The following is a 24115-nucleotide window of genomic DNA, read 5'->3' on the forward strand; positions in this document are numbered from 1 at the left end:
ATGCCACCCTCTACCTCCCCCACGCACACTGCTGACACCTCTCCAGTGCTTCACACCCAACACCTCTGTTTTTGTAAATCGGCAATGCTGTTGCCAGGGAAGTTTAAGTCACCTGCTTCTGGTACGTGCTGGCCCGGTCCCTTAAAGGTGGCCAGACGGCAACCCTTAGGACTTTGGGCAGGTCTCTCTCGGTCTCACCTCACGGCCACGCCTTTAGGACCACCCTAAAATGAAACGCAAGAGAGGAGGTATGCCGCCTACGAAGTGCTTCGGAAATTTATTAGGAGCACGGACCAAGTCCTGTTACATAGAAACGTTCGTGGAAATAGAACTCTTTAAAAATAAATATACAATGAAAACAAACCCCTCCCCTGACTCCTGAAGCCAGGCCGAGAACAGGGGACTCGACGTCAAGGTGACATGGATGCTGCGGCCGGAGCGGCCACGGCGGCGGGTCCACGACGCCCGTTCCCCGAACCGGAAGGCCAGTTAAAAGGCGCTGCCCGTTGGCTGTGGTATCTTTTCCAGAAACTTCACAGAAAAGCCGGGTTGCTAGCCTCCCGAGGACCCTTTATCCCTGATCCAGCCCCCTTCGAAGGAGGGGATGAGTCGCTTCCTGGGCTGCAGTTCCTCCAATTGACCCCATGTGATCTGTCCCCTCTCCCCAATCACCCCGGGAAAGAGTTAAGGTGACATCGGTGGTGGCCCGAGCTAGTTCAGAGCCTCACTCTGGTGTGGCACCTCTGATGCCATCCCCATCTTACTTGTGGACTCTCTGGGAGAGGGCGAGGCTGGAGCGCGGCATCCTGGCAGGGGGGAGAGGGGATCCGTCGGTAGGGTCCTTATCTTCTCTTTCGTCGTGGGAGGGAGGGGAGGGAGCTTGTTTGAAACCACGGCTGACTCCGTTTCAATCTGCTGTCGAGTTTTGTGCTGTTGGTTACTTCAGGCACTTTCTGGCTAGAAAGGCTGTGTGGCCGTCCCACGCCTGGGCGATGCTTTACCGGGTGCCGATGGCGGGCTGGGTGTCCCCGCTTCAGACGCTCAGAATCTCAAACTCTTCTTCTAGTTCGAACAGCTTGTCCGTCGATTCGATGAGCTCTGCGCCAGGAGGCAAAACGGAAAAGGGCATCAACCTCGGGAATGACCCGGTTGGCCTCAAGGCTCTCCCTCACGGTCACCGGTTCTAGTTGGCCCTCGTGCCTCTGGGGTTCTGTGGTCTGTGGGAGTGGAAGGGTCTGGGGGAAGGTGTCTGTTCTCTCCTGGTATAACCCCGATCGTCTGTGAGACTGGCGGAAGTCCGTACCTGCTCCGGTCGTGGTCACTTCGGGCTTGGCCGGAGGTATGAAAGGAGGCCAGTGCGTGGGATGCTTTTGCACTAATTCAAACATCCTTAAACTCTGCCGCCTTAGGATTTCCTGGGCACGACCAAAAGCACGGATTAAGACATCAGACCGAAAGGGATTTTCTGATTTCCACCCGCCCCTCCCAATCCGGTGGAAGGGAAAGAGAAACTGAGCACCCTTTACGGGCGCCCATCGGATGCGTTCTTTTAAACACGACTTGTAGTCAACGCTCTTCACGGTAGAAATGAACGGGCAGCGGTGATCTGCCTTCGATTAATCAATAAATCAATCAACCAATCGCATTTAATGAGCTCTAACTGTGTGCAGAGCACTGAACTAAGCGCTTGGGTGAGTACCATGTAACAGAGTTGGTAGACACGTTCCCTACCCACAGCGAGTTCGCAGTCTATAGGTGGAGACAGACTTTGATATAAATATATGATTTACAAATGCAAGCAATTGGTGCATTTCACATTTATCGCGAGGGTATGAGCTAAACAGGAGAGTAATTAGGACAGGGTCAGGGACCCGGTGGAATCACTAACCTTAATTCCCAAGAAGCGGGAATTGGCCTAGTGGAAAGAGCCCGGCCCTGGGAGCCAGAGGACTTGGGTTCTAATTCCGGCGCTGCCACTTGCCTGTTGTGTGACCTTGGGCAGTTCACTTCACCGGGCCTCAGTTTAAATACCTGTTTACCCTCTCCCTTGGTGATATTCATGTGGGGAAGGGGTTGTGTCTGATCTAATTGGAGAGTACCTTACCCTACTACTTAATACGGTGCTGGGCACCTAGTAAGCGCTTAGATACCACAATTATCATCATTATTATCATCCTGGGGAACTAAGAAACCATTTGACCACCTCTACTGCCAGAATGTGGCTCTGGGATCCTTGTGGGGGATTCTACCGAGAAGCCAGAGCGGACTATGGAGGGGGGACGTTCGGTTCTTTACCTTTTGAACAAGGCTACACCAGTTATCAAAATCTTTTTCCTCTTTGCAGAAAAAGCCCTGGGGGGGGAAAGGAAAGGATCACAGTTGAGAGGTTCCTAAAACAAGGCAGGCCACTCTGATTTTGGACTGTCGCGCCCTGGGCCTCTTGAAAAATCAGACTCCAGTAACTTCAAATTCCATACCAAGTGGAATGTGATTCGAAAGCCCCCAAACTTCCTCCCCAGCTGCGCTTCCCACCCTCCGCTCGGAGCGTTCCAACTGAAATCTTCACAGTTACAGTTCCACTTCAGTGATTTGTGAGATTCCGGCATCTATCCATGCATGTCCCACATTATCACGTAGAAGCAGACGAAGAAGCAGGATGGCCTATTGGAACGAGTCCGGGCCTGGGAGCCAGAGGATTCTAATCCTGGCTCTGCCACATGCCTGCTGTGTGACCTTGGGTGAGTCACTTCACTTCTCTGTGCCTCAGTAACCTCATCTGTAAAACGGGGATTGAGACCGTGAGCCCCATGGGGGACAACCTGATTACCTTGTATCTACAACAGTGCTTGGCACATAGTAAGCACTTAACAAATATCATTATTAGCATTATCAACAGGTGCCTGCCCCGCTCCCGATGCAGGGGTTAGCTACAAGGAAAAACATCCGCTGAGTTGGGAAGATTTTCGGTTCCCAGTCAGGGGAATGCAGTCGGTCCTAAGACCTGGGCCCTCCCGGGCATTGGGAAACATGCCAGGCAGTGCCCGGGGCCCTTACCAATGCCACCGAAGGGTCCAGGTTCATGATCTTCATTCGCTGAGGGGCTTGCTGGCAGTGGAAACTCTGGTCGTCGACCAGCCCGTTCTCCTCCGTGTCCACAAAGGTCTGAGTGGTGTGAGGGTCCAGGTAGATCAGCTCATTTCCTGCGTGGGAGAGTGGCTAGTTTAAGAAGCAGTGTGGCCTAGAGGATAGAGCCCGGGCCCGGGAATCGCGAGGACCTGGGTTCAAATCCCAGCTCTGCCACTTGCCTCCTGGGTGACCTAAGGCAAGCTACTTGGCTTCCTCTGGTTCTGAGTTATCTGTAAAATGGGGGTTTAGATTTTAAGCCCCACTTGGGACATGGACTGTGTCCAACCTAATTAGTGTGGATACACCACCCCCACCGCTTAGTACAGTGCCTGGCACTCTGCACAGCTGTAATTAATTTACTTATATTAACGTCGGTTTCCTCTCCCCCTCTAAACCGAAAACTCATTGTGGGCAGAGAATGTGTCTGTTCATTGTTATATTGTACAGCGGACTGTGAGCCCACTGTTGGCTAGGGACTGTCTCTATATGTTGCCAACTTGTACTTTCCAAGCGCTTAGTACAGTGCTCTGCACACAGTAAGTGCTCAATAAATAAGATTGACTGATTTCCCAAGTGCTTAGTACAGTGCTCTGCACACAGTAAGCTCTCAATAAATGACTGACTGACATACAGTAAGAGCTTAAATCCAAAACAAAACAAAACAAAAACAAAAAAGAAGAAAGCCAAAACCCTCTCCTTCTTTTAAAAGGATCCTTTGGCTTCCCTGACTCCTTCCAATCAATCACAAGTACTGACTGAGCATCTACTGGGAGCAGAGCATTGTGCTAAGCTCTTGGGGGAGGACCAGAGTGTAGATAGGCAAGACCCCTGTCCTCTAAGCACTTACCACAGCCTATGGAGGAGCTGAGGAATAGGAGCTGGGGCGAAACCATTTAATCTTTCCTGCCTGACAACTGTCTGTCTCCTCCTTCTCTAAACTGTGAGCTCGTGTGGGCAGGGAATGGGTCTATTTATTGTATTCTTTCAAGCGCTTAATACAGTGCTCTGCACATGATAAGAACTCAAAAAATATAACTGACTGACTGGGCTTGGGCTGGAATTTGCTGCCAACAGGCTCTCTGGAGCACGAGAGCTAAACCTCTACTGCAGATTTATTCCAGAAGAACTTTCATCCCAAATCTCCAGCTCCTTTTGTGAAGAGCAGTATAAACCCAGCTGTCCTATGGCAGTGGAATGGGGTGATAAGAAGCTGCACAGACCTAGTGGAAAGAGTTCGGGCAGAGGACCTGAACTCGGAGGACCTGAGTTCTAATCCCAGCTCCACCACTCGCCTGCTGTGAGACCTTAGGTAAGTCACTGAACTTCCCTGGGCCTCGGTTTCCTCCTGTGAAAAATGTGGATTCAATACCTTTTTTTGTTTCTTGTGGGGGAAGGAGTTTATGTAAGATAATCGGGATGGGCACAGTCCATGTCTCAACATAGGGCTCACAGTCTTAATCCCCATTTTATAGACGAGGTAACTGAGGGAATGTGTCTACCAACTGTGTTATACTGTACTCTTCCAAGCACTTAGTACAATGCTCTGCACATAATAAATGCTCAATATGACTGGCTGAGGCACAGAGAAGTTAAGTGACTTGCCCGAAGTCACAGAGCAGACAAGTGGTGGAGCTGGGATTAGAACCCAGATCACAGCTCCTCTATTTAGACTGTACATCTCAAGTGGGACAAGGACTCTATCAAGCTTAATTATTTTGGGTCTACGCCAGTGCTTAGTACAGTGTCTGGCACAGGTTGAGTGTTTACCAAATAGCACACTTACAGTATTGTTATGTGGTTTGGTCCGGGGTCTAAATTCCTGGTATAAGGCAGGCCATCCTTCCCATCTCCAACTCCCTTCCTGCTGTCTTTAGGAGTTGGAGAAGGTAGTACTTGCTTCAGGCCACTGCCCTGCCTGAGGTAGGTTGCCTTTTGCCCTGCGCTCTCTCTGGGAAGGAGAGAGATTAGTGGTGCCCTGCTAAGCGCTTAGTACAGTGCTCTGCACACGGTAAGCACTCAATAAATACGATTGAATGAATGAATGAAAGAATGGTGCTGGTGAGGTGCAAGGTCAAATGGGGCCTTGAGGCAGTAAGGGGGAAGTCTGTGAAATACACACTGGGGAGGGAGACTGGGTCCCTGCCTCTGGTTTTTTCCCTTTCCGTGGACTAATAGTGATGGGATTTATTCAGTGCTCACTGTGTGCCAAGCACTGCACTCAGCACTGGGGAAGACAGAAGTTCATCACCCAGCTCCCGATCTGAAAACTGACAAGTTTCTCCATCACCCCTGGACTGCAGGGCAGGGACTGGGCCCTGGAACTGCATTTTCTGCTGCTTTTCCCGCCAAAGCACCCCAGGACTAAACCTCTCCCTCCCTCCCAGACTTACTTGGGATGGTTGTTTCCTTACCTAAAAATCCTATGAAATAATAGGCGTTATTTGGTTTTCCTCCTAATGCACCTAAAGACTGGGGCATCTTAAAACACTCCTGGAAGGAAAAAGAAGACGAGAGTCTCTCAATTTGGCAGGGGACTACTGTGCGCTTGGGTGGCAATGGAAGGGGAGGGAACGGGGAAGGAGGGGGAGAGGGGCGTGACAGAGAAAGGAACTTACTTTAAATGCATCGATATAAATAGGATTGATGTGGTTGATCCCCAGGCGAAGAGGTACGATAAGCAAGAGGGGCTTCCAGATGGCACAGTACCCGGAGGCGTTCTTGCTTTGGCCAAGAGCACTTAGGTGAAGGGGGGGACCGTCTTGGACCATGCCACTGCCCTGGGGCAGGAGCCGACACATTTTTTCTGAGAACACAAGAAACGAGTCTCTTTCTTTGCCCTCGCGGGCTGGCTTCGTTTTTCTAATTCTGGCATTTCTTCTGCGCTCTAGGCCCCTGGTTCTTGGTGCTCTCGTGTCTAAGGGTGTTTTGTTTTTAAATGGTATTTGTTAAGTACTTACTACGTGCCAGACACTGAACTTAGCGCTGGGGTAGATACAGGCTAATCAGGTTGGACACAGTCCCTGTCCCACGTCGGGCTCACAGTCTTAATCCCATTTGATAGATGAGGCCGCTGAGACCCAGAGAATAATAATAATAGTAATAACAATAATAGTTGTGGTATTTGTTAAGCACTTACTATATGCCAGGCACTATACTAAGCGCTGGGGTGGATACAGGCAAATTGGGTTGGACCCAATCCCTGTCCCACGTGGCGCTCACAGTCTCAACCCCCATTTTACAGGTGAGGTAAGTGAGGTACCGAAAAGTTAAGTGACTTGAACAAGGTCACAGAGCAGACAAGTGGCGGGGCCGGGATTAGAACCCATAACCTCCTGGCTCCCAGGCCCATGGGAGTCCACTATACCATGCTGCTCCCTTTGTTTGGGGACCCAGGCTTAGTACTGTCTCCCCTCTAGACTGTAAACTCTTTGTGGGCAGGGAAAGTGTCTGTTCCCAAGTACAGCTTTGCACACAGTAAACGCTCAGTAAATACGACAGACTCACTGACTGACTGTCAAGCTCCTCGAGAGCAGTCTTCTTGTTAGTCTTCTCAACTCCCTTCTTGGCCCAGAGCCTGCCTGCCGGAGGCACTCCCTACCAAACCCCTGAATGTTGCTTCACCTACATGTGCCTCAGTTTCCTCACCTGTGAAATGAGGATTAAATACCTGTCTCCGTCCAGATTGTGAGTGCCTTGCGAGACAGGGACTGGCCTTAGCACACAGTAAGCGTCTGACAAATACCACAGTTATTATTACTGAACCCTTTTTCCTCTACTGCTCCACTTATCAGGGAGCTAAAACATAGCAAAACTTTATACTGCTGCCAATGCCTTTGGCTTAAGAAACTGAAAACAAAAACCCATTCCTCTCTTCCTCCCCGGCAGGGATTTATTGTTGCAGACTATTTGGAGGGACTTGAAAAGGGCAGAAAAATCAATGTGTTTTAGAAGTAGTTACTAGAAAAGGAGCCGTCACTGAACCTTTGAGGCACTCTCTCCTGCCTGGACAGTGGTCCATAGCCCCCTGCTGCCCCCACAAGCGTATGGAGCAAAAACATTTCTTTCAAATTCAGAAAATTCTCCAAATTAAAGCAAATAAGGGAGGGAGACCTAGGGAAAAAGAAAAGACTCAACCTAAGCAATCATGGAGTCGGACCTCTTCCCCATCACTTTTGGGGGGGGTTGGGTATTTGGAGATGGGGGATAGGACCTAGTTTTTGAGGACGAAAAGTTGGGTTCCATTAACTGAACGGTAATTTTTTGAGGTGGCTTGTCAGGGTATCACCTGGGATGTTATCCAGTCTTGACACTTACTGATATCTTCAATGACCACCGTGTTATCCATTGAAACGTAAACAGCCAAGGAATTCCACTCATCAAATAGAGCAAGTTTTCTGCAAAGCAACATAGAGAGGCATAAATAAGGAGATGGAAATCTCAGTAAGAAAACATTGGTGCTGCAAGCGGATTGTTAGTCATTGGGATATTTAGTAAGACAGGGTGTCCACAACAGAGCCACAGTTAGAATCTCCTCTGGAGATTCGAGGAACTGATCTCTCTTGACATCAATCAACCCAGAGGCCTGAAGAAACGGAAAATATGGATTTGCTTTTCTTTGAAACTCTGATCTCACAGAATAACTTCATGCTTATTGTACTAAAGAGAAACTCTACCCGACTCTCCTTCTGGAGGGATTCTTGGGCCCCAGAGAATACACAGGCCAATTATTCTGGATGTTGCACATAATTATGGTCCTTGTTAAACGCTTACTATGTGCCAAGCACCATACTAATCGCAGAGGTAGATACAAAATAATCAGCTTGGCCACTGTCCTTATCCCATATAGGACAAGACCAGGCCAGGTGGGGGGGATTAGGACTTAATCCCCATCTTACAGATGAGAAAACTGAGTCACAGAGAAGCTGGGTGACTTGCTCATGGTTACATGAAAGAGAAGTGGCAGAGTCAGGATTATAACTCAGATCCTCTGACTCCCAGACTCACGCTCTTTTCTATTAAGTCATGCTACTTCTCAACATCAAGGTGCAATAGCTATGGTCTCCCTCTCCAGTTGCACATACGTGTTTCTGCTCATAAATGTATCCTATCAACTTGCTTGACTCCACCATGGTGGACTGGAAAGAGTCACTCTTGGGGATTAAATCCTATTCCCTCAAACTGGGAGCTCCATGTGGGACAGGGAGTGTGTCCAACCTGGTTATCTTGAATCTACCCCAGTGCTTATAAAGCGCTTGGCACACAGTAAGTGCTTAAATACCCTAATTAATTAACTCCCTGACTGAGAAATGCTCCAAAGAACCAATCGAACTAATGGCCAATTTTCTCTTACCTTCTTGCCCCCAAAAAAGTTGAATAAAGGACAAGCTAGAACCACCGCAGCCTTGTTTTTACATTTGCCACGGATGTGAGCCTTTTCTATAAACTGGCTTCCCATTACCAGTTCGCCAACAAGTGTCAGCATTCCAAGGAACACATAAACTTCCGTGGTAAGCCCAGTTTCGATCTCCCTCCTTCCCTTTTTTTAAAATGATATTTGTTACGTGCTTACTATGGGCGTGTGGCTCAGTGGCAAGAGCCCGGGCGTGGGAGTTAGAGTTCATGGGTTCTCATCCCGGCTCCGCCACTTGTCAGCTGTGTGACTTTGAGCAAGCCACTTAACTTCTCTGTGCCTCGTTACCTCATCTGTGAAAATGGGGATTAAAACTGTGAGCCCCATTTGGGACAACCTGATTACCTCGTATCTACCCCAGTGCTTGGAACAGTACTTAGCATATAGTAAGCACTTAACAAACACCATCATTATAATAATAATAATAATTATTATTATTATTATTATTATTATTCAGTTCCTGCCCACAAGGGCTCTTGGAAGAGTTTCTCGAAAGAAACCGAAGCAGTAAAAAAAACTATCCGACAGTTTTCTCGGGCGACAAGAGATCATCTAAGGAGGCCGGTCCCAACTCTGGAGGATGGATTGCCCAAGAAAGGAGTTTGGGGGACACTTGCTTCGAGGCTGGAAGTTATCCAGCGCTTAGAACAGTTCTTTGCACATAGTAAGCGCTTTACAAATGCCAAAATTATTATTATTATGATGAGCAGGAATCATTATAGGCAGGGAACGTGTCTGCTAATTCTGCTGCACTCTCCCAAGAGCTTAGTACAGTATTCTGCACACAGCGCTCGAATACCATCGATTGATTCATTGAATCATCAGCTAGCAGTGGCCGGGGGAAACCTGCTCCATCGTGCCTCACCAAAGGGCCGAAGCGCTCGGGAGTGGCAACGTGCCAGCTGGGCCTGCCGGCATATGGCTCTCCAAGCCCACCCTTGGGCCACTCAGAGCGGACTGAACTAGGGAGGAAACGGGATCTCCAAACACACCATCTGTTTTAACTTACTTTAAAACTTGGGCGACTGTGTTTGGTCCAAACCATTCTCCGATGGACTTCCCTTCTCCGACGCCCATCTGTGCTATTTTCACACCAGAAAAACGGACACGTTAGCAAGAATCCCGTAGACCAGGCACCTGCTCTTAGCCTGTTCTGGCAGCTTTATAAAACCAGGAGTGAGACACTTCATTCTGCTGGCTGGGTCGTCTTTCTAAAACATTGGTTACATCTACCTTTCCTCCAGTAGTTACTTGTTGCTCAAGCAGAGGCTGTTGAACACTGGCTTTAAAGCACTGCATCGACGGTCCCTCGCCTATCTTTCCACTCTCTTCCATACTTCACCCCAACCTCATCTTTTCTCCGTGCCTCATTCTTTCCCCTCCCGCCTCAGACCTCTTGCTCACCCTTCCCCCTTCCTCCTGCCTGGAGCTCCATCCAACTTGGAATTTGCCACTCCATGTCTCTCCCCATTTCCAAAGTCCTTCTCACACCCTTCCTCCTCCGGGGGGACATCCCCCCCAATTAATTTTGCTACTCCCGAGGCCGTGACCTAGTGGAGCAAGCACGGGCCCGGGAGCCAGAGGAGCAGGGTTCTAATCCCGGCCCTGCCACATGTGACCTTGGGCAGTCACTTCATTTCTCTGTGCCTCAGTTTCCCCATCTGTAAAATGGGGTTTAAATCCTACTCCCTCCTACTTAGGCTGTGAGCCCCATGTAGGACAGAGACTGTGTCCAACCTGGTTAACTTGTTTCTACCCCAGCACTTAGAACGGTGCTTGACACACAGAAAGCACTAATCAAGTACCATAATTAATATATCCTTCTGATTCCCACCTCAGCGCTTCTGCACTCCCAGTTACCCTGAGCACTTTTGCGCACACATCCATTTATGTTTAAGCACTCAATCATCCGCACAACCATCCTTCCATTCTCTTTTTCCTCCTATCTGTAAATTATGTGGAGCCTTCCTCCCCGGATTAAGCTCCTTGAAGTAATGATATTTGTTAACCATCCACCAGAAGCAAAACACTGAACTCAGCACATGAGGGTGAGATTCTTGTCTTACTCCTAGTGTATCCTCCTAGGCTTTCAGCACAGTGCTTGGCGCCCAGTAAGGCGCTCAATAGACATGATGGACCGACTGATTCTTTCATCCAGCCGGTCTTCAGAAAGAGGAGGAGAAGGCAGTGGCGGGTGATTCCTTTGAAGCCAATGCTTTGAGAAGTAGCCTGGCCAAGTGGATAGAGCACAGACCGGGGAGTGAGAAGGACCTGGGTTCTAATCCCGGCTGCACCATGTGGGACCTTGGACAAGTCACCTCACTTCTCTTTGTCTCAGTGACCTCCTCTGAAAAATGGGGATTAGGACTGTGTGCCCCACTTAGGACATGGACTGTGTCCAACCTCACATCTTGTAGCTTATATCTACCCCAGGGCTTAGTACAGTGCCTGGCATATATTAAGTGCTTAGCAAATACCAGAAAAAATGGCTAGATCCTTACCCATTTGATGGATGGAGTAACAGCAATCTTTTCTGTCTAAGAAGCACTGCAAGATCTTGTGATACTCCTCTGGTTGCTTTTTGTGTTTCTCCCAACACCAATCTTTAGAGGGAAAAGGGTAAAAAAAAAAAACCCAATTAAAATGTGTTCCATGCTCTTCCCTTTGAAAAAACTCAATGTTCCTGTAATTAAAATAGGAAGAAAAACAGTCACAGCCCAAAAAGGAGGACTGGGGCTCGCTGGAATATTTACAATTTTGAAAATTGATTCCATAGCATAAAAAGTAAAAACAAAAAAACAAAATGCAAGCTACAGACGCCACCCTTCTTGGAGTCCAAACCGAGGCCTGAATAAATGCTACATGCAGAAAGGAAACTTCTGCTGCCATCTTAACCTGCTTGGAAGAAGTTGGTCTGTTGTCAAACTGATCGCAAGACCACCCAAGAGGATCCTTTTGAAATACAAATTGCATCAAAATGGAACAGTAGTAGTCCTTGCCATCACAGGAAATGGAGCCAAACGGGTCCTGCCACCTGATGCACCGCTCTGACATGGAAACACTCGGCAGAATTCCCGGAGTTCCAGAGCAGAAATCGGTCCTTGAGCACTTCTCCTGGAGAGCCCTGACCCCTGTCCAAAGGAAAGCTACTGGTGGCCAGGAAATGGATCCCACGCTTCTGTGGGACAACCCCCAAGTACTCAGTAGTACAGTTTAGCACATTCAGTGGGTGCTCAAAAAATACCTTTACTTCTCCCCCTCTAGACTGTAAGTTCATTGTGGGCAGGGACTGTATCTGTGTACTGTTATATTGTACTCTTCCAAGCACTTAGTACAGTGCTCTGTACACTGTAAGCACTCAAAAAATATGGCTAAATAATAATAATGATGATGATGGTATTTGTTAAGCGTTCACTATGTGCAAAGCACTGTTCTAAGCGCTGGGGAGGTTACAAGGTGATCAGGTTGTCCCACAGGACAACCCCCAAGTACTCAGTAGTACAGTTTAGCACAGTCAGTGGATGCTCAAAAAATACCTTTACTTCTCCCCCTCTAGACTGTAAGTTCACTGTGGGCAGGGACTGTGTCTGTGTATTGTTATACTGTACTCTTCCAAGCACTTAGTACAGTGCTCTGTACACTGTAAGCACTCAAAAAATATGGCTAAATAATAATAATGATGATGATGGTATTTGTTAAGCGTTCACTATGTGCAAAGCACTGTTCTAAGCGCAGGGGAGGTTACAAGGTGATCAGGTTGTCCCACGTGCGGCTCACAGTTTTAATCCCCGTTTTACAGATGAGGTAACTGAGGCCCAAAGAAGTGAAGTGACTAGCCCGAAGTCACACAGCTGACAGTTGGGGGAGCCGGGATTTGAACCCACGACCTCTGACTCCAAAGCCCACGCTCTTTCCACTGAGCCACGCTGCGTTAATGCTACTATTACCACAGAAAGCAGCTTGCAAGCCAACGTTTTTATAATGCTTCAGGAGAGGTGTGGTCTACAAGCGACAAAGAGCGGCTCCAACATTTTAGAACTCTACCAAGGCTTTCTGGTGGTGAGAGGAGGGCTCACTCCTCACCCTGCTCCAGCACACTGATTGAACAGTCCGTCAGGGGAGCAGAAATAGCTACTATCCAAGGATTCTTCTCTGATTCGGTGCTTAGTACAGTACACGGCACAGAGTCAACGCTCAGTAAATACTATCGATTAGATTGCAGGCTTTGAGATTCCCAGCTGGGAGGGATCAAAGTCAGTGTCTCCACGTCTCAATTTTCTCCTGGCCTCCAGCGTTCCTGAACCATCAAACTCCTTGTCTGCCGGAAGCTCCAGAGGGTGAAATGGACCCTCCTTCTTCTCAAACCAATAGCTTCGGAATCGTGAGGAGGAGCTTCCAAAACCCCGATGATTTCTGGCACCGAACAACGATGGGATCCAAACGGCGGATGCCGACAAAGTGGAGGTGAAAAACTGTGGCATCTTTACTTCCCTGTGGTTTCCCCAAAATGGCAAAGGGCTAATAATAATAATTGTGGTACTTGTTAGCCCTTACTATGTGCCAAGCATTAATCTAAGCACTGCGTAGATACAAGGTAATCAGGTTGGACACAGTCCCTGTCCCACATGAGGCCCACACTCTTAATCCCCATTTTACAGGTGAGGTAACAGACACAAAGAAGTGAAGTGACATCACACGGCAGAAACATGGCAGAGCCAGGATTAGAACCCATGTCTTCTGACTCGTAGGCTAGTGAGACACCTGGCCCACGGTGACGACGAACAGAAAGTAAACCTGCCAAACTCCCCTTCTCAATCCATGGTACTTATTGAGTGCTTACTGACTGCAGAGTCCTGTACGAAGCATTTCGGAGAGTACGGCATGAGAAGCAGTGTTCCTTAGTGGAAAGAGCACGGGCTTGGGAGTCAGAGGTCGTGGGTTCTAATCCAGGCTCTGCCACTAATCAGCTGTGTGACTTTGGGCAAGTCACTTCTCTGTGCCTCAGTTACCTCATCTGTAAAATGGGGATTAAGACTGTGAGCCCCACGTGGGACAACCTGATTACCGTGTATCTAACCCAGCGCTTAGAACGGTGCTTGGCACATAGTAAGCGCTTAATAAATACCATCGTTATTATTACTGCGACACAAGAGGCTAGAAAGGGCTTCTGACCCTTCTTCTGCGAGGAAATTGGTTGAAATCCTTCTTCGCTCCCAAAAGGCTAACCTTTATAAATCTCTATTATCCCTCTACGACTCTCGGCTCCATCATCACCCAACTCCCCACTGACACCGTGCACAGCACAAGTTTTGATAACGAGGTAATACGTGGGGAAACAAACTCGTCCCAACCCTCGGCTCCAGCAAGTTTCATGATGTGTCACATTAAGGGGCTTAATCCCAAATAACCAGTCGACCTACTGTGAATGGTTTCTGAGTTCTCTGTTTTCCACAGAAAGTGACTGGTAAAAAGAACGGCTATTTCCTATCGCATTCGGGCTTCGTTTCTTTAGCCAACTATAAGAGTATTTCCGGAGTCATTTTAGCACCCGTCACCTCTTTTAGACTGTGAGCCCACTGTTGGGTAGGGACTGTCTCTATGTGATGCCAATTTGTACTTCCCAAACGCTTAGTACAGTGCTCTGCACATAGTAAGCGCTCAATAAATACGATTGATTGATTGATTGATCCTAATGGCAGAGGATGGATGGACCGATGACCACTCACCCCTTCCCAAATGCCTGCAGATCAGGGCCTGGGCCAACATCATCTGTCCGCAACGGAGCATGCATCCCCAGCCGGCGTCTGACGAAGGGCCGGTCCCTCCTGTGGGCCGAAGAGCAGAAAATCAGGACGGGTTTGGGCACCGGGGGACGGGGGGCTTTTTCAGATGGACAGGTCTCCCGCCGATAGGTTAATCAAGGGTGGGAGTCAGAAGCGAAGGAGGAGAATGAATATCTTTTAGCTGGGAAACGTGGACGAGCCCCGGAACTCCCTAAGAGAATGCTCTTTAAACTTGCAAAAATAAGTCTGTCTCCTCCATTAGACTGTAAGCTCCCTGTGGGCAGAGAATGTGTGTGTGTTGTAATCCCCCAAGTGCTTAGTACAGTGCTTTGCACATAGTAACCGTTCGATAGAAACGGCTGATTGATTGAGATTGCTTTCTTTCAAAGCCACCTCTGTTCCCTTCTCTGTGTGTCTCTTCTCTTCCCCAGAGTGGAGCCACAGTCGACCCCTCGCCCACGTCCTGCCTCTGGCCTGGAACGCCCTCCTTCTCATCATCAATCGTATTTATTGAGCGCTTACTGTGTGCAGAGTTGGGTTCTCATACCCAAAAAGCAATGACTCTCCCTGCCTCAAAGCCTTACTGAAGTCATATCTCCTTCAAGAGGCCTTCCCTGACTAATCCATCCTTTCCTCTTCTCCCACTCCCTTCTGCATTGCCGACCTGCCCCCTTTATTCATCCCCTCCCCCAGCCCCATAGCACTTATGTACATATCTGTATATTATCTATTTATATTCATGTGTGTTTCCCCGCTGTCTAGCCTCTAATCTCACTGTTGGCAAGGAATGTGTCTGCTTATTGTTACTAAGAGGTTAGTACGGTGTTTTGCACATAGTAAGTACTTAATAAATACAAATGAATAAATGAATGAATGAACCCAAAGAAATACCTTATCAGGCAGTTCCCTCTCCCCCAAAGATGTCTGGCCCTAGCTATTAACAATTAATAATGTGCTTTCCCATATACAAAGGATTATATTGACCTACCCAGGTTTGACCTATCAATCAATGGTATTAACTGAACTATGTGTGGAGCACTATACAATGCGTTTGTGAACAAAATAGTTAGTAGACATGAATCAAAAATCTTGTCTGTTCTACTTTTAAAACTTCTCCAGAATCTGCCCTTTCCTCTCATTGCACACTGCTACCATGCTGATAAATATTCCACTTTGACTTGTTTAGACTGTGAGCCCACTGTTGGGTAGGGACTGTCTCTATATGTTGCCAACTTGTACTTCCCAAGTGCTTAGTACAGTGCTCTGCACACAGTAAGCGCTCAATAAATACGATTGATTGATTGATTAACTACTGCAGCAGCCTCCTTGCTGACCTCCTTGCCTCCTGCCTCTCCCCCTCCAGTCCGTACTTCACTCTGCTATCCTGATCATTTTCCTAAATAAAAAAAGTACAGGGCCCCTTCTCCCCAAGCCTCAAAAACCTCCATTGGTTGCCCAGCCCCCTCATCAAATGGAAACACTACCGTGAGTTTTAAGACAGGCAGCTCTCCCTCTCCTGTCTTACCTCACTGATTTCTTACAACAGCCTAACCCACATATTCTGCTCCTCTAATGACAATTTATTTCACTGTACTTATTTCATTGCAGGAATCAATCAATCAATCAATCGTATTTATTGAGCGCTTACTATGTGCAGAGCACTGTACTAAGCGCTTGGGAAGTACAAATTGGCAACACACAGAGACAGTCCCTACCCAACAGTGGGCTCACAGTCTAAAAGGAAGCAGCGTGGCTTAGGGGAAAGGGCACAGGCTTGCGAGTCCGAGGTCGTGGGTTCTAATCCCGGCTCCATCACCTGTCAGCTGTGTGACTTTGGGTAAGTCACTTCTCTGTGCCTCAGTTACCTAATCGGTAAAATGGGGATTAAGACTGTGAGCCCCACATGTGGGACATCCTGATTACCGTGTATCTACACCAGTGCTTAGAACGGTGCTTGGCCCATAGTAAGCGCTTAACAAATACCATCATTATTATTATTATTATTACCTCAATCTCATCTAACGTGCTGTTGGCCCCTGGTCCACGTTCTCCCTATTCATTTATATTAATGTCTGTTTCCCCCTCTAAATTGTAAGCTCATTGTGGACAGCGAATGTGTCTGTTTATTGTTGTATTATACTCTTCCAAGCGCCTAGTACAGTGCTCTGCACACAGTAAGCGCTCAATGAATACGACTGACTGACTGGCTTCTCTCCACCTTCACATCTCACAGACCACCATTCTTCCCACCTTCAAAGCCCCCTTAAAATCACATCCCCTCCAAGAAGCCTTCCCTGACTAACCCCTCTATTCCCCACCCAATTCACCTTCTCTTCTGTATGGCTTGGGTGTCCTCCCCTTAAGCATTTTGATCCTCACCCCAACCCCACCCCAGCCCAGTCTATAGCTTGATATTCTGCCACTTCCCCTATCTGTAATTTATTTCAGTGGCTGCCTCCCTCACTAGATCGTAAGCTCCTCAATGGCAGGGATTGCGTCTATCAACTCTATTGCAGTATATTCATTCATTCAGTTGTATTTATTGAGCGCTTACTGTGTGCAGAGCACTGTACTAAGTGCTTGGGAAGTACAAGTCGGCAACAGATAGAGACAGTCCCTACCAAACAGTGGGCTCACGGTCTAGAAGGGGGAGACAGACAACAAAACAACATGTAGACAGGTGTCAAAACCATCAGAATAAATAGAACTATAGCTATATGCACATCATTAGTAAAATAAATACAGTAGTAAAAATGTACAAGTAAAATAGAGTAATAAATATGTACAAGTGCTATGTGGAGGGGAAGGAGGTAGGGCGGGGGGACAATGGGGAGGAGGAGAGGAAAAGGGGGCTCAATCTGGGAAGGCCTCTTGGAGGAGGTGAGCTCTCAGTAGGGCTTTGAAGGGAGGAAGAGAGCTAGTTTAGCAAATGTGTGGAGGGAGGGCATTCCAGGCCAGGGGAAGGACGTGGGCTGGGGGTCGACGGCGGGACAGGCGAGAACGAGGCACGGTGAGGAGGTGAGCGGCAGCACAGGGTGCGGGCTGAGCAGGAGGAGAGAAGGGAGGGGAGGTAGGAGGGGGCGAGGTGATGGACAGCCTTGAACCCGAGAGTGGAGTATACTCTCCAAGAGCTTAGTACAGTGTTGACCGCACAGTAAGAGCTCAATAAATTCTATTAATTGATTTATTCATTGACTTTCTGTAAAAAAAAAACAAACTGTAACGCCGAAGTTCAAAATCCTATCTTAATCCCTCTCTTGATGGAGGACTAGAGAGACAGTTAGATTCCTTCATCTCCACCTGGACCTCCATAGCAATCAAGTGATTCTCTTTAAAAAAAAGAATGTGTTAAAAATATGAATGATCATAAATGAATGCTGGCTTTTTTTTTGTTTGTTTTCAAATAATCCTATACATACCGGTGAAATAGATCACCTCTTGCACAAGCTAAAGGATAAAGAGGCATTATTCACTTGTGGGTAAACTTACCTATTGGTGAAAATTTCCTTCGGTATGTAAACCACAGGCGGGCACTTATATCGGACAACAGCTTCGATTTTTCTGCAATCAAATGAAAGCATAAATCATCTCATCCCACCAGACAAGTTGGTTCGGTTTCAAATATGCAACCAGGCTCTTGAACTGCACAAGGCGATGGGAGTGGGAGGATCGCGCCTGGGGTAACTGAAATTAACTTCCGAAATTTGGAAAGTTTTATTGTGAACCTGGTTTGAACTTCCTCCCTTCGCCCTTCTGGAGCAAAATGGTCTTGTCTGGGATTCCCCTATTTGGCCTTAGCATGCTGAGTGACATGAAATAAAGTGACCAGAGGCACAAACTGGATAATTGTCTCCTGAATAACATTTTACCTTGGAAAAAAAAACACCACAATACAGATAACCCCGCCAGCTGAGGAATGTGACGTTACAATAATTAATAATAATAATTATGGTGCCTTTCAAGCACTTACTATGTGCTGGGGAAGATACAATCCCTGTTCCATATGGGGCTCAGAGTCTAACGAAGGTGGGGAAAACAGATACTTAACCCTCATTTTACAGATGAGATAACTAAGCAGAGAAGCAGCGTGGCTCAGTGGAAAGAGCACGGGCTTTGGAGTCAGAGGTCCTGGGTTCGAATGCCGACTCCGCCACATGTCTGCTGTGTGATCTTGGGCAAGTCACTTCACTTCTCTGGGCCTCAGTTACCTCATCTGTAAAGTGGGGATTAAGACGGTGAGCCCCACGTGGGACAACCTGATCACCCTGTATCCTCCCCAGCGCTTAGAACAGTGCTTTGCACATAGCGCTTAATAAATGCCAATTATTATTATTATTATAACTGAGGTAATAGAGAAGTGAAGTGACTTTCCCAAGGTCACAGAGCAGATAAATGATAGAGTCAGGATTAGAACCTCTGACTCACAGGCCGGTGCTCTTTCCATTAGGCCACACTGCATCCTTACGATTGATGATGATGATGATCACAAATCTCACGGTTACCCAACAGGGTCAGAGCTGTCTCTTTCCAGCACAAGGCCTCTTCTAAATTGCCCCACCCAGTAAGTCAATCGTACTTATTGAGCGCTTACCGCTCAATACTGCGCACAGAGCACCTTACTAAGTGCTTTGGAGAGTACGCTGTAACAGACACATTCCCCGCCCACAGTGAGCTTACTTCCCTGATGAGGTAGAGTCGCAACGACAGGAAAAGCAGTGTGGCTTAATGGGTACAGCATGGGCCTAGGAGTCAAAAGGTCATGGGTTCTAATCCCGCCCCGGCTTTTCCACATGTCTGCTGTGTGACCTTGGGCGAATCACTTCACTTCTCTGGGCCTCAGTTACTCATCTGTAAAATGGGGATTACGAGTGGGAGTCATACGTGGGACAGGGACTGTGTCCAACGTACCTTGTATCTAGTGCTTAAAACAGTGCTTGGCACATAGTAATTGCTTAGAGTACCATAATTATTATTAATTATTATTAAAAAACGGTATTCCCTATTGCAAATATGCGGGCAATCGAAGATGGAGGAGTAGCATATAGCTGCCCCACAGATAATTCGAGCCCTCTCTCTACTTTGCTTTCCTTCTAGCTGTGTCTACCAACTTTGTTACGTTGTACTCTCCCAAGCACTTAGCACAGTGCTCTGCACACAGTAAGCGCTCAAAAAATACCACTGATTGACTGAACAAAGAAGGGACGTGCCGCCCAAGTACTCGGAGTGGACAGGGAATGTGTCCACAACAACCTAACCCGCACACTCTGCTCCTCTGAAGCTAACTTACTCGCTCTACCTCCATCTCGTCTACCTTGCCGTTGGCTCCTGGTCCACTTTCTCCCTATTTATATTAATATTTGTCTCCCCCCCCATGCCGTAAGCTCGCTGTGGGCAGGGAATGTGTCTGTTTATTGTTGCACTGTACTCTCCCAAGTGCTTAGTGCGGTGCCCTGCACACAGTAAGCGTTCAATAAATAGGACGTATTGACTGCCATAGCTTCCCCTTTATTGCTTTCCACCCACTCATCATCATCATCAATCGTATTTATTGAGCGCTTCCTATGTGCAGAGCACTGTACTAAGCGCTTGGGAAGTACAAATTGGCAACATATAGAGACAGTCCCTACCCAACAGCGGGCTCACAGTCTAAAAGGGGGAGACAGAGAACAAAACCAAACATACTAACAAAATAAAATAGAATAGATACGTACAAATAAAATAGAGTAATAAATATGTACAAACATCTATACAGGTGCTGTGGGGAAGGGAAGGAGGTAAGATGGGGGAGATGGAGAGGGGGACGAGGGGGAGAGGAAGGAAGGGGCTCAGTCTGGGAAGGCCTCCCTCACAAGTCACCTTCGCATCAGAAACCTACCTGCTTTAAGATGATGTTGCCTCCCCAAGATCCACACGGGCTCATCTGTTTCTGGGAATTCCTCGAGGTAATCTGACAAAAATAATCGTTTGGTTTTCAATCTCCTCAACTTCTCCCACTGTGGAGCACCCCCCTCCTTGAAAATGATCTAACCTGGATTTCCTCTCATCTCTTAGCCATTCCTTCTCATTCTCTTCGGCCGGCTCCTCCTTTACCTCCCACTCTCGAACTGTGGGAGTCCCTCAAGGCTCAGTTCTGGGTCCCCTTCTATTCTCGGGAAAACTCATTCGCTTCCACGGCCTCAACTCCCATCTCTTTGGGAATGATGCCGAAATCTACCTCTCCAACCCCAACCTCTCTCCTTCGCTTCCCGCCTTCAGGACATCTCCTGAATGCTTCACTTGACAAGTCAAACTAACATATCCAAAACAGAACTCCCCATCTTACCACCCAAACCCTGTCCCCTCCCAGCCTTTCCCATGACCGTAGATATCACCAACCTCCCTGTCTCCCAAGCCCATTCCCTCGGCATTATCCTCAGCTCATCCCTCTCCTTCAACCCACACATTCAGACTGTCACCAAATCCTGTCAGTTCTACCTTCCCAACATCTCTGGAATCCACCTCTTCCTCTTGATCTAAGCCCTTAACATATCTCTTGAAAACAGCATCAGCCTCCTCGCTGACCTCCCAACACAGTAAGCGCTCAATACAATTGAATGAATGAATGAATACGCAGGACACTGTACTAAGCGCTTGGGAAGTACAAGTTGGCAACATATTCATTCATTCAATCTCCCCCTTTTAGACTGTGAGCCCACTGTTGGGTAGGGACTGTCTCTATATTTTTAGACTGTGAGCCCAGTGTTGGGTAGGGACGGTCTCTATGTGTTGCCAATTTGTACTTCCCAAGCGCTTAGTACAGTGCTCTGCACATAGTAAGCGCTCAATAAATACGATTGATGATGATGATGATGTTGCCAACTTGTACTTCCCAAGCGCTTAGTACAGTGCTCTGCACACAGTAAGCACTCAATATGATTGAATGAATGAATTAATATGTTGCCAACTTGTACTTCCCAAGTGCTTAGTCCAGTGCTCTGCACACAGTAAGCGCTCAATAAATACGATTGAATGAATGAATATGTTGCCAACTTGTACTTCCCAAGAGCTTAGTACAGTGCTCTGCATAGTAAGTGCTCAATACGATTGAATGAATGAATATGTTGCCAACTTGTACTTCCCAAGCACTTAGTACAGTGTTCTGCACACAGTAAGGGCTCAATACAATTGAATGAATGAATGAATATGTTGCCAACTTGTACTTCCCAAGCACTTAGTACAGTGCTCTGCACACAGTAAGCACTCAATAAATACGATTGAATGAATGAATATGTTGCCAACTTGTACTTCCCAAACGCTTAGTCCAGTGCTCTGCACACAGTAAGTGCTCAATAAATACTATTGAATGAATGAATGAATATGTTGCCAACTTGTACTTCCCAAGCGCTTAGCACAGTGCTCTGTACACAGTAAGCGCTCAATAAATACGATTGAATGAATGTTGCCAACTTGTACTTCCCAAGCGCTTAGTACAGTGCTCTGCACACAGTAAGCGCTCAATACGATTGAATGAATGAATATGTTGCCAACTTGTACTTCCCAAGCGCTTAGTAGTGTTCTGCACCCAGTAAGTGCTCAATACAATTGAATGAATGAATGAATATGTTGCCAACTTGTACTTCCCAAGCACTTAGTCCAGTGCTCTGCACACAGTAAGCGCTCAATAAGTATGATTGAATGAATGAATGAATATGTTGCCAACTTGTACTTCCCAAGCGCTTAGTACAGCGTTCTGCATACAGTAAGCGCTCAATACAATTGAATGAATGAATATGTTGCCAATTTGTACTTCCCAAGCGCTTAGTACAGTGTTCTGCACCCAGTAAGTGCTCAATACAACTGAATGAATGAATGAATATGTTGCCAACTTGTACTTCCCAAGCACTTAGTACAGTGCTCTGCACACAGTAAGCACTCAATAAATACGATTGAATGAATGAATATGTTGCCAACTTGTACTTCCCAAACGCTTAGTCCAGTGCTCTGCACACAGTAAGTGCTCAATAAATACTATTGAATGAATGAATGAATATGTTGCCAACTTGTACTTCCCAAGCGCTTAGCACAGTGCTCTGTACACAGTAAGCGCTCAATACGATTGAATGAATGTTGCCAACTTGTACTTCCCAAGCGCTTAGTACAGTGCTCTGCACACAGTAAGCGCTCAATACGATTGAATGAATGAATATGTTGCCAACTTGTACTTCCCAAGCGCTTAGTAGTGTTCTGCACCCAGTAAGTGCTCAATACAATTGAATGAATGAATGAATATGTTGCCAACTTGTACTTCCCAAGCACTTAGTCCAGTGCTCTGCACACAGTAAGCGCTCAATAAATATGATTGAATGAATGAATGAATATGTTGCCAACTTGTACTTCCCAAGCGCTTAGTACAGCGTTCTGCATACAGTAAGCGCTCAATACAATTGAATGAATGAATATGTTGCCAATTTGTACTTCCCAAGCGCTTAGTACAGTGTTCTGCACCCAGTAAGTGCTCAATACAACTGAATGAATGAATGAATATGTTGCCAACTTGTACTTCCCAAGCACTTAGTACAGTGCTCTGCACACAGTAAGCACTCAATAAATACGATTGAATGAATGAATATGTTGCCAACTTGTACTTCCCAAACGCTTAGTCCAGTGCTCTGCACACAGTAAGTGCTCAATAAATACTATTGAATGAATGAATGAATATGTTGCCAACTTGTACTTCCCAAGCGCTTAGCACAGTGCTCTGTACACAGTAAGCGCTCAATACGATTGAATGAATGTTGCCAACTTGTACTTCCCAAGCGCTTAGTACAGTGCTCTGCACACAGTAAGCGCTCAATACGATTGAATGAATGAATATGTTGCCAACTTGTACTTCCCAAGCGCTTAGTAGTGTTCTGCACCCAGTAAGTGCTCAATACAATTGAATGAATGAATATGTTGCCAACTTGTACTTCCCAAGCACTTAGTCCAGTGCTCTGCACACAGTAAGCGCTCAATAAATATGATTGAATGAATGAATGAATATGTTGCCAACTTGTACTTCCCAAGCGCTTAGTACAGTGTTCTGCACCCAGTAAGTGCTCAATACAATTGAATGAATGAATATGTTGCAAACTTGTACTTCCCAAGCGCTTAGTACAGTGTTCTGCACCCAGTAAGTGCTCAATACAACTGAATGAATGAATGAAAATGTTGCCAACTTGTACTTCCCAAGCGCTTAGTCCAGTGCTCTGCACCCAGTAAGCGCTCAATACAATTGAATGAATGAATATGTTGCCAACTTGGACTTCCCAGGCGCTTAGCACAGTGCTCTGCACCCAGTCAGCGCTCAATAAGTACGACTGAATGAATGAACAACCCAGGTGAGGGAAGCCAACGTGAGGGAGGGGGCGCGCGGCACGTGACGAGGCGGCGCGCGCCACGGCGTCGGCGTGAAATCCCTCCGCGGTGACGTCACCGCGGAGGGGGCGACGCGGCCCGAGGGAGCGGGCTCCCTCCCCCCTCCTCCAATGGGAAGGAAGGAGGGGAGCCGCCTCACCCCTTAGCCCTCCTTTGGCGCCTCCGCCAGCCCCCGAGCTTCCCCTCCGACGGGGGATCCCCGGCTTCCCCTTCGTCCAGCCTCCCTTACCTGACTCCATTCTCCAGCTGTCATCCTGCGCCGCCGCCGCCGCGGGAGCCCCAAGGACGACGGCCGCCCGGCCGCGGGGCACGCCGGGACTTGTAGTGCGGCGCCGCGGCGGAGGGGGCGGGCCGACTCCGCCCGGGACTACAACTCCCAGAATCCTCCGGGGGGGCGCGG

General features: G+C 47.5%; 1 protein-coding gene across 2 annotated transcripts; it reads right to left on the reverse strand.

Annotated features, from left to right (window-relative positions):
* Positions 1-251: 251 nt before the first annotated feature.
* Positions 252-24023, reverse strand: ATG4A (autophagy related 4A cysteine peptidase). 2 transcript variants are annotated; one of them, XM_038748517.1, is made up of 13 exons: positions 23945-24023; positions 20195-20266; positions 17809-17880; positions 14263-14361; positions 11038-11139; positions 9546-9618; positions 7441-7520; positions 5742-5929; positions 5538-5616; positions 3055-3200; positions 2296-2352; positions 1304-1415; positions 252-1098 (listed from the first exon to the last, which is right to left on the reverse strand). In XM_038748517.1, exons 1-13 carry the CDS (start codon positions 23952-23954, stop codon positions 1034-1036), a joined length of 1155 nt encoding a protein of 384 aa, XP_038604445.1. In that variant the 5' UTR covers positions 23955-24023; the 3' UTR covers positions 252-1033. The 2 variants fall into 2 exon arrangements, with proteins under 2 accessions (XP_038604445.1, XP_038604446.1); XM_038748518.1 differs by lacking the exons at positions 5538-5616; positions 5742-5929.
* Between the last annotated feature and the right edge of the window lie 92 nt (positions 24024-24115).

The sequence above is a fragment of the Tachyglossus aculeatus genome, chromosome 6 (genome assembly GCF_015852505.1).
Source record: "Tachyglossus aculeatus isolate mTacAcu1 chromosome 6, mTacAcu1.pri, whole genome shotgun sequence".
Lineage (NCBI taxonomy): Eukaryota > Metazoa > Chordata > Mammalia > Monotremata > Tachyglossidae > Tachyglossus > Tachyglossus aculeatus.